At 36.4% G+C, this 15,844-nt stretch overlaps 3 protein-coding genes across 4 annotated transcripts in view; 1 reads left to right on the top strand and 2 right to left on the bottom strand.

The window, feature by feature from the left end:
* LOC112013726 (protein FORGETTER 1) overlaps positions 1-4,683 on the top strand; it is a 61,497-nt gene extending 56,814 nt beyond the window's left edge. The window contains exons 31-32 of one of the 2 annotated variants that reach the window (XM_065780391.1): positions 3,945-4,056; positions 4,254-4,683. In XM_065780391.1, the coding sequence (XP_065636463.1) occupies positions 3,945-4,056; positions 4,254-4,285 (144 nt within the window). In that variant the 3' untranslated portion in view covers positions 4,286-4,683. The remainder of the gene's footprint in view (positions 1-3,944; positions 4,057-4,253) is intronic. The other variant, XM_065780390.1, reaches the window with a different exon arrangement.
* Positions 4,659-6,833, bottom strand: LOC112013762 (metacaspase-5). The gene is made up of 2 exons (XM_024046152.2): positions 6,367-6,833; positions 4,659-5,716 (listed from the first exon to the last, which is right to left on the bottom strand). The coding sequence occupies exons 1-2, from the start codon at positions 6,710-6,712 to the stop codon at positions 4,806-4,808; spliced, it is 1,257 nt and encodes a 418-aa protein (XP_023901920.1). The 5' UTR covers positions 6,713-6,833; the 3' UTR covers positions 4,659-4,805.
* A 2,812-nt stretch (positions 6,834-9,645) lies between these two features.
* On the bottom strand, positions 9,646-11,690 carry LOC112004936 (peroxidase 7). Its single transcript, XM_024037177.2, has 2 exons — positions 11,366-11,690; positions 9,646-10,604 (listed from the first exon to the last, which is right to left on the bottom strand). The coding sequence occupies exons 1-2, from the start codon at positions 11,621-11,623 to the stop codon at positions 9,858-9,860; spliced, it is 1,005 nt and encodes a 334-aa protein (XP_023892945.1). The 5' UTR covers positions 11,624-11,690; the 3' UTR covers positions 9,646-9,857.
* Positions 11,691-15,844: the final 4,154 nt, after the last annotated feature.

Raw genomic sequence — 15,844 nt, 5'->3', positions numbered from 1 at the left:
TTGTCTAACGCTTTCATTTCTCTGTAAGTATCTAGTTTTCCCATAAGTTTGAGTCCGAGGACCATGCAATACCTTGGTTCTGTCTAGTACCCAGGTATAGAGGAACGAGTAGTTTCCCCATAGGCCTGAGTCCGAGGACCATGCAATGCCTTGGTTCTGTCTAACGCTTTCATTTCTCTGTAAGTAGGGGTTTGTCTTCGGACCGCTCTACTGGAGATGATTCTTCCTTGAGTCGGATTTTGATCTTACACGTGGCGTTGATCTCGCCTCCAACTCGAGCCCCCATTTCCTTCACTTACGAAGCGTCCTTTGGCCGTTCGTGTTCTGCGCTTGACGTTTCGGTGCGCGAGACGTGCCTTCATTAATGTCCTCGTGAATTAGCACAAATCCAACGGTCTACGGTCCCCTTGGAATTTGGTGGCCTCATAATTAGCCCTGTTGACAACTCTCTTTTCGAATTCTGCGTGAATTAATTCTCACCAACATTTATCCCCTATATAAGGCTTTCCGGGGGGATGGTTTTTCCATACTCCATGAACTTTCCAACGCAAACAAAAAAAGCACACCCTTTCAACTCCCCCAGCCCCTTTAATAACCCCGCCGGAATTGTGACTGGAGTTAGTAGATATGGGGCGGCTTTGGGCGGGTGTGAGGACATCCATGCCAAGAGTCGTTATGGCCGTAGCCCCCACTGGGCTTCCGGTACGGCAGAGTCTAGGCGTAACCCTGATGGCGCCATGCACGGTGGCCCGGAGGGATGTCGTTGGAATACCTAATGTTTTTCCTCGGAGCGCACCCCCGACGGAGGAGATGTGTGAATTCACGTCATGGATGGTGCCCGAGCGTTGCCGTCTCCAACGGCCAACGCTCGTGAGGGCTGGAGAGAATCAAGGGAACATCATGAGGGAGGGTGTCCCGGTGCGCCTGCATCTGCTTCTCACTTTGTTCAAGCTCCGCCGCACCGGACCAAGAGTTGTTGGTGGCCTTGAAACAAGCTGGCCCTCCCCCTTCCCTGCTTTTAGTGTCAAGTTCTCCCATTCTCTTGATGCCAATAAAAGCATGGGTTGACACTTCCCTCTAGCTAGTTTTAGGGCGGGTCCACCTGGGCCTCTGATTGTAGAACTAGCTGGTAGGAATAGTTGTAAAGCACGCCTGCCTGAGCCTCTGATTGTAATCTGTAACTTTGCTTTTTATGAAATAATATCAAGCTCTTTTTTTTTTTTTTTTTTTTGCATCACCACTAATCTTTCATAGAACGATTACTTAGAACCATCGCCTGTTGCGCCAGCCGGCGCGCTAATCCTCCCCACAGACAGCGCCAATTGTAGGGTCGATTTTTGTTGCCTAAGCCCAAAAGAGATTGGTTATAGGCCCAACGAACCCAGAACAATGAATTTGTAGAGAGTGGGTTGAAGGTTTAGGTGCTGACCGGCATTTACGAAACATGAACGCCTTTCTCTTTTATCGAAGAAATACTTAGAACAATTTACAACTGGGGGATACTCCTTGGCCATGGGCCGAGGAGGCTTTCTTCCCCTCCCAAAAAACCCCCCCATTACATTTTGCTTGTCTCCCTTATATATTACTCTCTTCCTCCTTTTGTTGATCATTCATTGGCCTCCTCTCTGGCTGCCTGTCCCATCAGAGGTCGTATCCGTGCTTGAGTGGTTCACCCTGATCGATGTAGCCCTGTCCGGGGGTTGCATCCCTATTAATGCGGCCAGAAGGGTTAGGTGAACGTATTAAGTGTTGAGGTGAACAACTTGCTCTGGGTCTGTCCCCCCCTCCCCTACGTTATCCTTAGTATGCCGAGGACGAGGGGATCCTCGGCGTGGATCCAAAGAAGAGTTTTCTCCCCAAATTGGCCTTGGGTAGTCATCCTTCCTCGGATTTGACCATTTGGGCCTGGCTTGGAGTGGGCCGAGGCTGCACGATTTCCTAGCCCCACAATATATATATATATATATATTATATGGGTGAGTTGGGTTGGGTTTGGTGGGTTTGAAATTTCATGACCTAAACCCAACCCGACCTGCTATCAAAAAATTTTGTGTAACCTAACCCAACCCGGTTTTGGTGGGTTGGCTGGCTACACACCCCTATTGTTATTTTTCATCTTTAAACTATTGAAAAACAAACTCTTAATAAAGTTTAGGTCAAAATGGTATTTTATCTCAAAAAAATTTGATAGCTACTAATTTGAAAGATTGTTAATGACGTTGGGTTAAGATAAAAACCAGTAAAAGCACTTATAAAAAAAAAAAAAAAAGTTAAAGCTTGCTAATTCAACAGGTGTGAAAAGATGTTGACAATTTTATTTTATTTTATTTTTTGTACGTAAAATTAATCCTTGAGAAAATCCATGGAAACAAATTATGTTTCACAACTTTTGCAACAATCTTGATGTGGTTGATTATGAGTGATAAGAAAAAAGTATGGGTTTATGTGAAAGTGATAGATAATCACTCATAGTTTATCAAGTCAAAATTGTGGCAAAAGTTATGATAGAACTCCTCACACAATTCATTTCACTTACAAAAGTTGAGAGAGATGGACATTTTGCGTCAGCTTTTGCTATAATCTCGATGTCGATATGATTTGATAAGAGTAGTAAAGAAAAAATGATGGGTCAATATAAAAGGAATAGACAACTACTCACAATCTATTATGTTATAATTATGGAAAAAGTTGTGATAGATCTCCTCAAACAATTTATTTCACTTATAAAAGTTGAGAGAGATTGAATTTTTATGTGTAAATTTTGTGATTCTAGACTTTTGGATGTACCAATACTAGGGTTTTAAAATTAGTAACAGATTAACCTTTAGCAATGTGTGTTGATGGGTTATCGCAGATTATGCCTGTTGCGGCCATGTCAAGTTCAGTGATTTTTTTTTCTTTTTAAATTCCTTTCAATAAAATTCTAATAGTCTACTAGCATAATAATTCCATAAAAGAAGAAAAGAGAAAGCGCATACCTGTTATACATGAAACAATAAATATAATTGAATCACTTATAAACTAAGTGTGCCTTTGGAGTTTCTCCCAAAAAAAAAAAAAAGTGTGCCTTTAGATTAGTTTTTTGCTAATAGCTTATTTATTTGTTTGCTAAAAGTCAGCAAAATTATAATTATACTTAAATTGAGGGTTTTTAATAAAAAATTGTATATAAGAAAATAAACTAAATAACTAAAAGGAAGGAAAAAAGAAAACCAGTAATCCAAATTCATACAATATATGCATATTTAAGGGGGGGAAAAAGAAAATATATATATATGTGTGTGTGTACTCCTACGCAAGCTTGGCAACGTCCTCGGACGGTGTCCTAGGAGTCTCACATCGAAGGTAAACCCCCCCCCCACTTGCTGCCTTATAAGCTGTAAAGCGAAGGGAGTAATGTACCATCGGTTTAGTTGAAGGGAGGACATTGCCAAGCATGCCTAGGACGTTGTCATGCATGCCTAGGATGTTGCAAAGCATGCCGAGGACGGCCTAGGACGTTGTCATGCATGCCTAGGATGCAGTGTAAAAGGCTACAAAGCAAAAAGTCCTTGGCCCGAAGATCCGTACATCCGAGGTACCCACAGGAACCAATCAAATTCTCTAACATTTTGGGACAAACAAGCCAATTGCTTCAAGACTTCAATCCTTCAATTTATTTGAATGCAAAACTGGGAACATAAAATGCTTCAGCTGACCACACCCTTCAACGAAGATGGGGCCGGTTGGGAATTCTGTGTTTACATGTCTTGTCTAGTAATAAGCATACTTCTTTCTGACCCTAATATTTTAGTTCATCATGTTAAAATGTAGAGGTATTAAGATTGTATTTTGGCTTGCTAGAGAGTAATAAATTTTGGCTTTGGTCCTTCAATTGTGAGGACTAACATATATTTTGTCTACTTAAATAATTACTTATCAATGAATACTGAAATGTTATGTAGGCCCGCCTAAGCCACAAGCGGCTGCGTGTGGTGCGTATAGAAACTACTGCAGACAATCGCCGAATAGTTGGGCTTCTTGTTCCCAATGCAGCGGTTGAATCAGTGCTTCAACGTTGCTCTCTCTCTCTCTCTCCCTCTCCGCAACACTATATTATTGATATCAGGGGGAAAGATCCAAAAATACATCTTTAGAGAGCTCATGAATGAAGCGTCCAAGTACATATGTTATGTATCCTGATCAAATTTATTTCTTCTGTGGAATTCACACATGGGGGAAATCAATATAATTTTTATTTGCGCACATTGCAGATTTAGCATGGGTACAAGATATCGACGATTGATATGAACAGCTTTTTGCTCAGAGTGATAGCTGTTTGTATCCGCTATCACTCCTGCCAAGATGCAACATTTTTGAAGCAGGGAACGTAAAATGTTTAAAGGAGCCCGTGCAAGGTTGTCACTGAAGAAGAGGAAGGAGGGGAAAGAAAAAGAAAAAGGCATTCTCTGCACCATCCAAAGGCACTGTGCAGTCCCATTCATTGTGATTTTTTTTATTCTGGAATCTGGCTCCAATTTTTTTGTGATATAATTTTGTCTATTGTCAACATTGTCACGAAAGGTGAAAAGACGATAGGTTACAAGGCTGTATTGATCATAATTCTGCTTGAACTAATTTTGTATCAATAACCATACTGTTTTAATTTAAATATTAGATGAAATAGAAAATCCTTTTTGAATATATTAATTTACCAAATCCAAAGCAAAGCAGTACAATTACATCAAACAGACACACCTCAACCAAAAGGGCCAAAACACGTTGTAATTTATTCCCACTATGAATACATCAAATAAACTTGTAGATCAGCACACAAAAGGAGCATCAACATGATGGTCACTGCAATAGAGGCCGGGTCGCTGGCTAAAACCCTGGCTCTTTAGCAGCTGTCTAGCCCTCAAAACAAGCTCCTGATTGGTGATTTCACCACCCGTCTCCTCGATGATGGTCTGAATTGCATTGCTAAGAGCTCCATAAGCTGCAGCAGCATTGCCTCCAGGAGTAGCATCAGCTGAGGTTTGGTCAGTCTGGCAGCCACTAATCAGAATTCCATTGTTGGGAAGTGCTCGCTGCATTGATCCAGCATAAGCCTCTTTCTTGCTACCTACTTGTGTCTCCAGGGCTGGCTTTGAATACCCCTCATTGTTCTCCTCCAGGCTTTGTTTGAGGAAATCTTGAGCCAGACTTCCAACCATTCCCAACAACCCACCGCCCTCTCCACTTTCACCTTCATCTTGCCTATGCTGAAGTTTGTTAAAGATTACCTTCATGAACTTCTTCACCTTTGGGGTTGCATCTTCCCCAAAGACGTTGTAAAGTGCTGGCCGCAGCTTCCCAACATCAATGTCATCTTTACCAGTTTTCTGCTTGAGTATTTCAATGAGAGTTGAGAGCGGCAGAGACCTACTCTTCACATAGCCGTGCTCCCCATAAGCAATATCTCTGTCAACATCTTCTTCCTCCTCCTCATGATGACGACGATGTGGGATGCGGATTCCACGGGACTCAAATGCACCTTCCACACTCTGTTTCAGGAAATTTTTAAATCCAAATCCAGAGCCAGAGCCTGAGCCTGAGCCATTTCCCTCACCCTTTGTACTCTCCCCAATCTGCTCCTTAGCCTCATCAATGAGGCCACCACTGTGGCATGAATCAGAGACAATGGTCATCCGGCAACCTTCTGGGATCTGGTCTACCAAATCCCTGAAATCATCATCTGTTTACACACACACACCCCTACTAAGCGTTAGCATCTAGCATCCCTTTTTTCTGATCAGGAAAGATGAGATTCAACCATTCAAATGCCATGATCCTTTCGAGCTGTCAAGGTGCTAATAATAATTATGATGAACTGAATTCTTCCAGGGTTCCAAATTCCAACGCACGTTACAAAATAAAACACTCCCAATATTAAAAAAAAAAAAAAACTTTTTTGAGGAAAAATTTCACCCCAAGAGACATTGCCATCAAGCATTGGAAAAACAGATCATATTGCCTCTTCCATAAATTTCTCTTATTTATTTTATCATGATGTTTTATGTATAATGCACATATAGATTGAGAATCAAATGACAAAAAACCAGGGGTTACGGATCACGATCCACATCATTCCTTAAATTCGAGAAATTCAAGAAAGATTTTTTGTTTTTTTTTCCAATGAAAATCTAAGCATCATTTAGGAATATACTCTAGGACCATTTCTAGATCATGTTCAAGAATTCCACAATCAGACAAAGAGATCTGAAATCAAAGTCATCACAATTACGAAAAAGAAAAAAGAAACCCAATAAAGTAAACAATCAAAAAGGAAACATAACACAAAAAGAAAAGAAGATTTAAAAAGATGAGAAAGAAAGAGATATTAACCAGTGATGAGATTCATATCACAGGGAACAATGCACTCATCATATCCAGTATCATCATCTTCACCAGTCTCCGCTGGCAGACGAGTCCCGTGGCCACTGTAGTGGACAAACAACAAATCTCCAGGCTCAGCCGATCGCACCAGATCCTTCAAAGCCCTGCGGATGTTTTTCCCTGTTGGCTGAGTGTAAGACTCATCTGTGTCGATCAAAACATTGATGTCTTCCTCTGAGTATCCATACTTGTCCACCAAACACTGGTGCATCCTCTTCACATCGTTGATACACCCTCTCAGCTCTGCCTTCGTATCTGGGTAGTTGCACCCTATCAGCACCGCCCTCTTTGTCATGATGACCACTCACTGTTGTCTTTCTTTGTTTTCACTTTTCCTGATGGTGTATAAAGAGAAAGACGAGTCACCAGATGATGGAAACAAAAGCTATCTCAAAAGGGTGCCAATGGGTCTATATGTATAGCTATATTCTCTTGGGATCTTAAAATAATTTTTTTTCTTTGTCTTTCTGACTTATTTTATTTTGGTGGAAAAGAAAAAAAAGGGGCTTCCAACTACTATTCAAAGTTTTTAATGGAATTATTGATATTAATAAATAAATTAAAAAAATTCTTTATTTACCTTTTCTTTTCTTTGAGTGGTGGGAGTCATTCTTTACTACTTTGCTATTCATGGGCAGTGTGTTGGCCACATAGTTTTAAGCAATAAAAACCATATGCTGATAATAAAAATAAAAAATAAAAATAAAAATAAAACCCTATGATGGCTTTATTACTTTTTATCTTTTACACCAAAAAAAAAAAAAAAGAGTGAAATTTTCCCATAAAAAATGTCAAGTTTTGGATTGACTTTTATTAAAGGGGAAAAATTCTAGAACCACAACTAATTTTATATCTATTTTCACAATTATATGATTTGATGACAGTTTATAATTTATATCCTAATTCTTTAATTTATTTATTTTTTGTGCCTTTTACTCAAATATTAAATCAAAAATTAAAATTGAGTGTTCACTTTATAATTTATATTTTATTAATCATAACTTGCCATAATTCTTTTTTTTTTTTTTTTCATTTCCTTATAAAATAATGAAAGTTTAAATGAAAAAAAAATAGCAATTTATAATTAATATTTTATTAATCATAACTTGCCATAATTCTTTTTTTTTTTTTTTTCATTTCCTTATAAAATAATGAAAGTTTAAATGAAAAAAAAATAGCAATTTATAATTAATATCATTTTCTGTATCTTCTTGTGTTGTGAAGTTAACACATTCGAGAGACTCTAATTGAGTAGTTAATATAACATGTTGAAATACTGCTTGACTCAAAAGGCTTAAGCCTATTGGTATGAGCCCAACTATATTCAATTAACCACTCACTCTTCTTATTAGTGTTCAATGTGAGACTTCACTCCTTAGCTAATCACACTATTCACATGTGAATATCACAACAAATTTCCCCTTTTATGTGTGAGTTCTCTAGCTACTGAATCACTTGTGGTACTTTAGTTTTAATCTCTCCATTGAATAGAAGCTTTTTCTTAACAATTCAAGTGTCATACATTACCATCACCAATAGTATGCCCTTTACTTGGCCATGATTAGGGTGAACATTGTCGTCTACCTTGCACAACTATAGTTGTCACTATTAGGTACCTGGTAGAACTCTTTACTCAACCATGGGTGGAGGCATAAGAGTCTTCCTCATTTTACTTGATGGAATCCACTAACAAACACTTGCCCTTAAACTGCATTGCATGGTACAATGTTAAATATGATCTAAAACCGCACCAAACCACACTAAGTACACCCCTAATTTCATCCCTACTAATTAGCCTATTCACGCTAAAAGTCTTCCCTTGACTAAAGTTATACTCATTCGGCCTCACTAGACAACTTTGCTGTGATTTCATCTCCTTCAAATCACCCACCCACTAAATATTCATTTTAAAACCTAATTTTTCATACCTTCATATATATATATATATATATATTCTTCCTCTCTCTTCTAAATGTGGTTTGATATGACATTTGTTAATGCTGATTTTTTCTAAAGACTTTGTTTTTTGTCTAATATTTTTTTCTAAAGACTTTAAAAGCCCACAAGGCCCTACCTCATTGGGTTTATTTGTATTATTTTATCTTGTACATGGGCTAATGTATTTTGTAAGGAAAAATTGAATGAGTATGCTACGGAGGGAAAGGAGTGGGCCTATTTTTGGTTACCTATGGACCTACTTGTAAAGCAAGAGGCCTATAAACAAGCCCATGTGCTGCCAATTACACAAGATAAGGCACTAAAATGATAGTTTGGATTATACTTCATTGGGCCCCATGTATACTCTTGGTAAAAAATGAAAAGTTAATATACATAAATACAATTGAAGTATCATATTCATTAATATTCATTAAAGAGTCATGTTAACGAGTGCCCTTAGAATATTGGTTAACAATCCATTTAAAAAAAGTTTTGACACCACTTTTATGGAAAATGAAAAAAGTTGTTAAAACATTAGTTGTTTTTTTTTCCTTTTCCCATAAAAACTTTCTTTAAATGGATTATTAACTAATGCCCTAAGGGCATTTGTTAGCATTTCTCTTCATTAAAAAAACTAAAAAGAGACATTATAGTTTGACCTTGGTTCAATTTCAAAATCCTTGAATCTCTTCTTTTTTTAGTTCTTTTAACCATCCGAGTTTCAAAATCATGATTAAAACACTAAAGTCCAACAAAGGTAGATAATTCATGTCCATGAAATTAGAGCCATTAGAAAAATAAAATCTATTGTCCATTAACAATTCCTAGATTGCCCGGTACCACAACATAATATTTTTTAAAGCAATTTATTCTTAACATGGCAAGAAGAATGTCAAAAGTTGAAATAGATGCCTAATAAAGATGTTAATAGAGCCCATCAATGGGCTTAGGGCAATCCCGTCTTTTAATCCATGCAATTCAAAGGGGCTTCCTACCAACCTATACACTAATACACATAATATTTTTCCAAACCTCCATTTAGGTACAGTGTAATTTACCCATTTATTTTTTACTATATGAAATGAATCATTTCCATCTCAAAGCAAATAAAGAGGATCTTGATCTAATATTTTATATATAGGTTACAGTTTAAAACTTCTTGAGCATTGGGATCCTCTTTCCCTTCTCCCTTGCTACATAGAATACTGTAAAAATATCTCACTAAGGAAGTGATTAATAATTCTCATGAGATTATATGCTCAAATAATAATGAAAATCACTCTTTAATGATTGTTAGTAAGTGTAACATTCTTATAAGAAAGAAAAAGAAAAAAGTAAGAGTAGCATCGATAACTTTCATAAAAGTATATGAAATCTCTCTTTAATAGGGAACCAATCTGATTCTCTAACATTTTGGGACAAACAAGCCAATTGCTTCAAGACTTCAATCCTTCAATTTATTGAACGCAAAACTGGGAACATAAAATGCACCACCACACCCTTCAAGGACGATTAACATAGTTGCAATTCTCTCTAACTTCACCTTCATTCCCAGTAAGAACTTGCACGTTTCCAAGGTTTGTCATAGACACTATAAACTGGTTCTGAAATAGAAATGGCTGAGATGCCATTGCTTCTACAAAGGGCAAGGTTCTTTGATCTGAATAGAGTTCTTGATCCGTTGTTAACAACCCTACTTTCCTCTGAAGATTTGTGTAGAAAACAGTGTCAAAAGTCCTTGGAGTTATGACATCAAGGTAAACCAAATCTGTTGAACGCTTACATCTTTTCTTCAACAAGTTCAAGTAGCTGGTATTGAGTGAGGGATCAGGATTTTTGGTTCCATTGAAGTTATAAAGCCTATTTAGAATTGTACCACAGGTACATCTACCAATGGTATGTGCCCCAGAGAGAGTGACTAAGTCAAGTATATTCAAACCTTTGGTTTGGAAGAACTCAATCAAAGCAGTAACGTTTTCATGGCCTTGAGGGACAACTTCTGCTTCTTTGGCTAAAGAAATTCTACCATCTTTACGTCCAAATGGGACTTCCCAGAATGGTCCTCCGGCAAAAACAGTGGCGTCTCTAGCCGCAGCAGTGAGAATGTCAGCGCAAGAGACAGTTCTGGGACATTTCTTCTCAAGTTCTGCCTTAATGTCATCAATCACTTGGAAGCCTCTCAAAGTGCTGCTCACATTAGATGACCTCTCGCTCCCTTTGTAGTTCAGCAATATGGATGCATCACATCCCTGCAATGCACACCCTTTCTTTTATAAGAATTACTTGCACCACATAATGAACTTATTATGAAGATATATGACTAGTTTGATTAGAAGATTTGATTAGCTTTGTACTAAATCAATATCATATATCTGCAAAATTATTATACCTTGCTAAGAAACTTAATTTGCTGTGTTCACAAAAATATGTAAATTAAGTTTAAGCCAAACAAGCATGATGTCATAGACTCATAGATGTGACATGCATTATAATATTATAAGTTAATGTATTAATAATATTGGAGATTATTGTTTTGGTTTGCATGTTAGGTTGATTTTCAACTTATAACCTCCAAAAGGAATGTCTAAGGACAAGTTTTACCAATGAAAAATGAGTTCATTGATGTAATCTATAGAAATTTTATCTATAAACTATATATGTGGGTTTAAGTTTGCAACTTAATTAATTATATATATTTCTAATCGGTAATATTTTATCATACTCATTTTAAATATTCTTTTATATAATATTTACAAGTGCATGTGCTAAATTACTGATATACACATTTTAAAATGTATAACGATGCTGTCTATATTTAAAACATGAAAAGTAGATAAAAATAAATTATGTGAGAAAATCATTACACTAATTTTCTATAAAACCATACATTTTCTAGCTAGGTACAACGGTATTTTTCAATCAAATTTCAACAAATAAATAAATAAGACTATAACAAAAGGCCAATCAATGAACATGCCATAACTCCATATACATATATATATACACTTACCCGAACAGCACAATCGTGGAAGTGTAAACGAATGAGACTAGCAGCCAAGGTGAAATCCCTCTGAATCCAAGCTCCCACTTTTTGCTGAATGATGCCCTCAGCATCTGGACATTTGTTAAGGTAGTAAGTCAAAGACAGATAATCTGCAGGATTTTGAGGAACGGCCACCCTTTTAGCTGTCGCATTTACAGGTTGAATGGCCAATAACTCTAAATGAACAAGGAGGACAAAGATAGTCAAATAGCAAAACTTCTTCATGGTGTTTTCTTTGAGTTTCTATCACTAGCCCAAGCCTTGTAAGAAAGATGTGTGAGTTTGTGCTTCACGTCTCACTCTCATTTTATAGCTCTTCATTATATAATTGATGCTTTTGAGTTTGTGAATAAAAACGTGAGAAGCACCACTTCTCACAATAAAGGTTGACATGCAAACATGTAGATTTTGGAAAATAATTCTCAAGTCAAAGAATAATACCATTTTTAATTTCTCTTTGTGTTTGAGGTTTCTCTCACCTAATAGAGAATTTTGAGTTTTATTTTAGTGGTGAAGAACCCACAAGAGGCTGAGGCCCGCTATCTCGACCAACTGTCAACTGATCAACAGTATTAAATTAATATTTCCCATTAATTTTGTAATTGCAAACTTATCATCTACAACTCTATACACACAAATTTCAGTCTATGTTCATTATTTATCATTGTTTGCCCCTAAAATGATGCCATGTGGTAACTTCGCAAGGAATAAAATAAGTGACACAGCTTAATATTATACTATTATAGGCGAAATAAATAATATGCAATTCTTACTACGTGGTCAACTTAGACCAATAATAGAATGACAAATAATAATAAAAATCACATCACTGCCCCACATAAGTACCTTTTTTTTTCTTTTTTTTTGGTTAACACCACTTAAATACTTACATTGATATTTTTTTTTTTTCATTACATGTCACTTTGTTATTGGTCTCAGTTGACCACAATGCTACCATCAACAGGAGGTTCAAGATTGGGCAATTTACAAAGAATAGAACAAGTGACACATGGATTATTATTATAGGCCAAATAAATTATATAACATATATTTTTGAGAATTGTATGTATAAGTTATAATGGTTAATGATATACTAAAATTAATAGATGGTGGGAGAAAGCTTCACAACTTTAATTAGAGGCAAGATTAAGGGTTCATTTGGATACTACTGAAAATTGAAAATTGAAAATTGAAAACTAAAAATATTATAACAAAATAATTTTTAAATGTGTGAATAATGCCGTAGAACTCTTTTTTAATGAAAAAATTGCTGAAAAAAGAGATTGGTGGGTCTGTGAATAGTGCACAGGACCCACTAGTATGACATAAAGCCACAGAAAAACACGCTTCTAAAAAAAAAGTGAAACATGAACGCAAACGTGTATTCAAACAAATACTAAAAAAGTAATTGTTCCAAATTTTCAAGAGAAACACTATATTCAAGAAGAAGGATCTCAAAGTCTTCACAAAATTATCTACAGTGTATATATATATATATATATAACATTGGCAATATAATTTAGGGGGATTGAGTAATTGGCTTGCATCATATTCTCTAGTGCATTAGATGTACCACAAACATAACATTTGTCTTATAATAACCACATGTCGGTCTCGTATTTTACTTAGTAGAGTTCAAATCTTCTATCTTATTTTTCCTGTTCTACACAATACTCTACAAATAAAAATATACCACATATTCATTTATTTAATTAAAATACTAAATTTATGCCGTTTCTTATTTCAATTTTCTAAGATAAATAAATAAATAAAAAACTTTATGCATTCCCACTACCAGTCATTCACTGGAGCCACAATCAAGAGTCCGCCGACACCATCAACATCTCCAGGCATGGTCTGGTCACTTCGTCCCTCTCATACCCATTAAAAAAGGCCAGTAATTGGCTCAGGTCCCACATCAAAGTTAGCTTTTGAAAATCCCAGAAAACTTCAATCTTTGAATTGCAAGATTGGAAAGTTCTAAACCTTTTTTGCTTTGCAATCATTGAGAATCTGAATTCAATTTGGATAGTTTGTCAGCAATGCTAATGAAGAAGCCTTGCCCATAAGTTTGTTGCACAAAGGTGACTGCGATCAAGAGGTGCTTCTGGGTTGAGAGTTTGGCCTTGTATATATATGGGACTGTGCTTGGGATTGAAGAGATCCGTTTTGGAAAGCCATAAGTAAGGCTGGTTTGAAGGCTTGAATAATATGAATTAGACACCTTAATAGAACGTTCATTTTGATGCTGGGTGGGATTTTTATTGGGTATGAAGGGACGAAGTGGTGGGTTACATTGGTCTCAATGAAATTTGTTTGAAATTGAAGAGGACAGTGAGTGGTGGTATTAGCTTGGCGGCAGCGAATGGCTGTGACCGGAAGCATTGATGGTGTTGACGGAGACAGTTACTCTAGCAAAGGTTGGTAGTGATGTTGGTAGGAATATGATGATTTTTTTAATCAAAATCTCATTATAAATTTAAATAATAAAATCATTGAAATAAGAAAATGACATAAATCTAGCATTTTAATTAAATAGATAGACATATGGGACATTATTATTTATAGAGTGGAGTGGAGTAAGAAAAGTGAAACAGAAGATTTGAACTCTACTTAGTGTACGTACTTGAAGTCTTGAACACAAGACCGAAGTGTTACATACTCTTACTTAGGAGGCTTAATGGTAATTAGGATGCATGAGTTTACTCATAAATTCCTATTATATTGATCAAACAAAGTTTAATACAAAATTCTTGCTTAAAAGTTGCACTTATTTTTATTAGTATTGAAATTCTCTTAAATAAGGCCATTCCAAACCCACTCTTAGCCAGTTTTAAAAACCCATAAACATATCCGAGTAAGAGAGATGTGATTCAGTGCATTTGAAGAATGCATTTGAAGGGCAAGATGGAGAAGAAGCCGACACAAATCCTTGTGATTATCCATGTTGATCCTTGCTTTACATATATTGGCCTTGCATGCTTCTGCAAATCCTCAGCAAGATTGGAACATGATTAAGGCTGTGTTTGTTTCAAGTGTAAATGGAATTGAAAAAATATTTTACACTCTTGTGTGTGTCTAGGTGCACATGTAATATAAAGTCAAACTAAAATTTTTTTTTGACTTTTCGAACTCACACAAGCCAAGAGAGAGAGAGCTGCTCACGCCAAGCCCATGCTGATAAGGAAGGAGAGAGTACCGCCAATGAAGCCCAAAACCAGCCCCTAACCCACGACCCTGCCGTTGTGCCTGAAGCTCGTCATCGTTCGAAGCTCTAGATTGCCATCGCTTGAAGCTTTTCGTCATTTGAAACTCTAGAGCAAAGCTTGTCTTAACCGCCGCCCTAAAACTCGTCTCCTCCACCTCTCGATCTCGTCACCGTTGCCTCTAGATTGACCACCCTTAATCAGATCTCTATTTCTTTCTCAATCTACCTCTCTCTTTCCCTCAGTCTCTCACTCTTTCTTCCTCCCTCTCTTAGTTTCACCGAGTTTGAGAGTTTAACGATTGATTTTATTTTGATTATTGTTTCTTTAAGTTTATATATTGAAATTTTCTATTATAAAATTTGTTTAGAAACTAAAAAAATAACTGAGAAAATATAAGAAAAATGTAAAAAAAAAATAACATTTTCAAAATGTTACCTAGCACCTGAAAATATTTTCCAATACAATTTTCAGGATGCAATCAAACACTTAAAAATATTTTCACCTAAAAATATTTACACTCAAAAAATAATTTACATGTTGCCAAACACAGCCTAAAGTCCAATAATTAGTGGTTAGACCATTCTTTATTTCGCACCAGATAGTACAAATGTGACAAAAAAAAGTGTTCTTTATTTTCCTATTCAGCGTTCATGCCAAACTTTAGAGGTTGTGAATTTTGACTCAAACATAATGGGAATTAAGATATATTAAAGTCAATACATTAGGAAATACATGAGGCATCAAATTTTGATGAGCTTGGCGAAATACTTGCCCCAAAAAAACAAAGAGCGAATGGATCTATAGTACTTTAAAAAAAATGAGTGTTTATAACGAGAGGAAAAATAAAAAATGAGGAGAGAACATACATACTTCGTCTCATGCATGCTCTCTAAGTTAGATAAACGAAAATGACATACTATCATCTCAGTTTTGAAATGGAAAGGATCTATTTCCCTCTTGCTTCAAAGGACCAAACAAAAAGACCCTAGGGAGGAGATGTGAATATACTTAGAAAATACATTCATTCAGAAAAACCCATCAATAATTCGAAATCTAAATTAGGGAAAAGGAAAAATCATGAAAAACAAACATTTGGTCGTGGCTTACGGCGGCTCTGGTACATTTACAAGCTCCACACTCCACACACAGCTCCAACGACCTCTGTGGCGGTGAGCTTCGGTGTGTGGTGTGGTGGAGGTTTGGGCAAGCAAAGATGGAAGAGGGAGGAAGCAGAAGT

This window comes from Quercus suber, unplaced genomic scaffold (genome assembly GCF_002906115.3).
Source record: "Quercus suber isolate HL8 unplaced genomic scaffold, Cork oak 2.0 scaffold_234, whole genome shotgun sequence".
Lineage (NCBI taxonomy): Eukaryota > Viridiplantae > Streptophyta > Magnoliopsida > Fagales > Fagaceae > Quercus > Quercus suber.
This window is presented reverse-complemented; position numbering and strand designations above follow the sequence as displayed.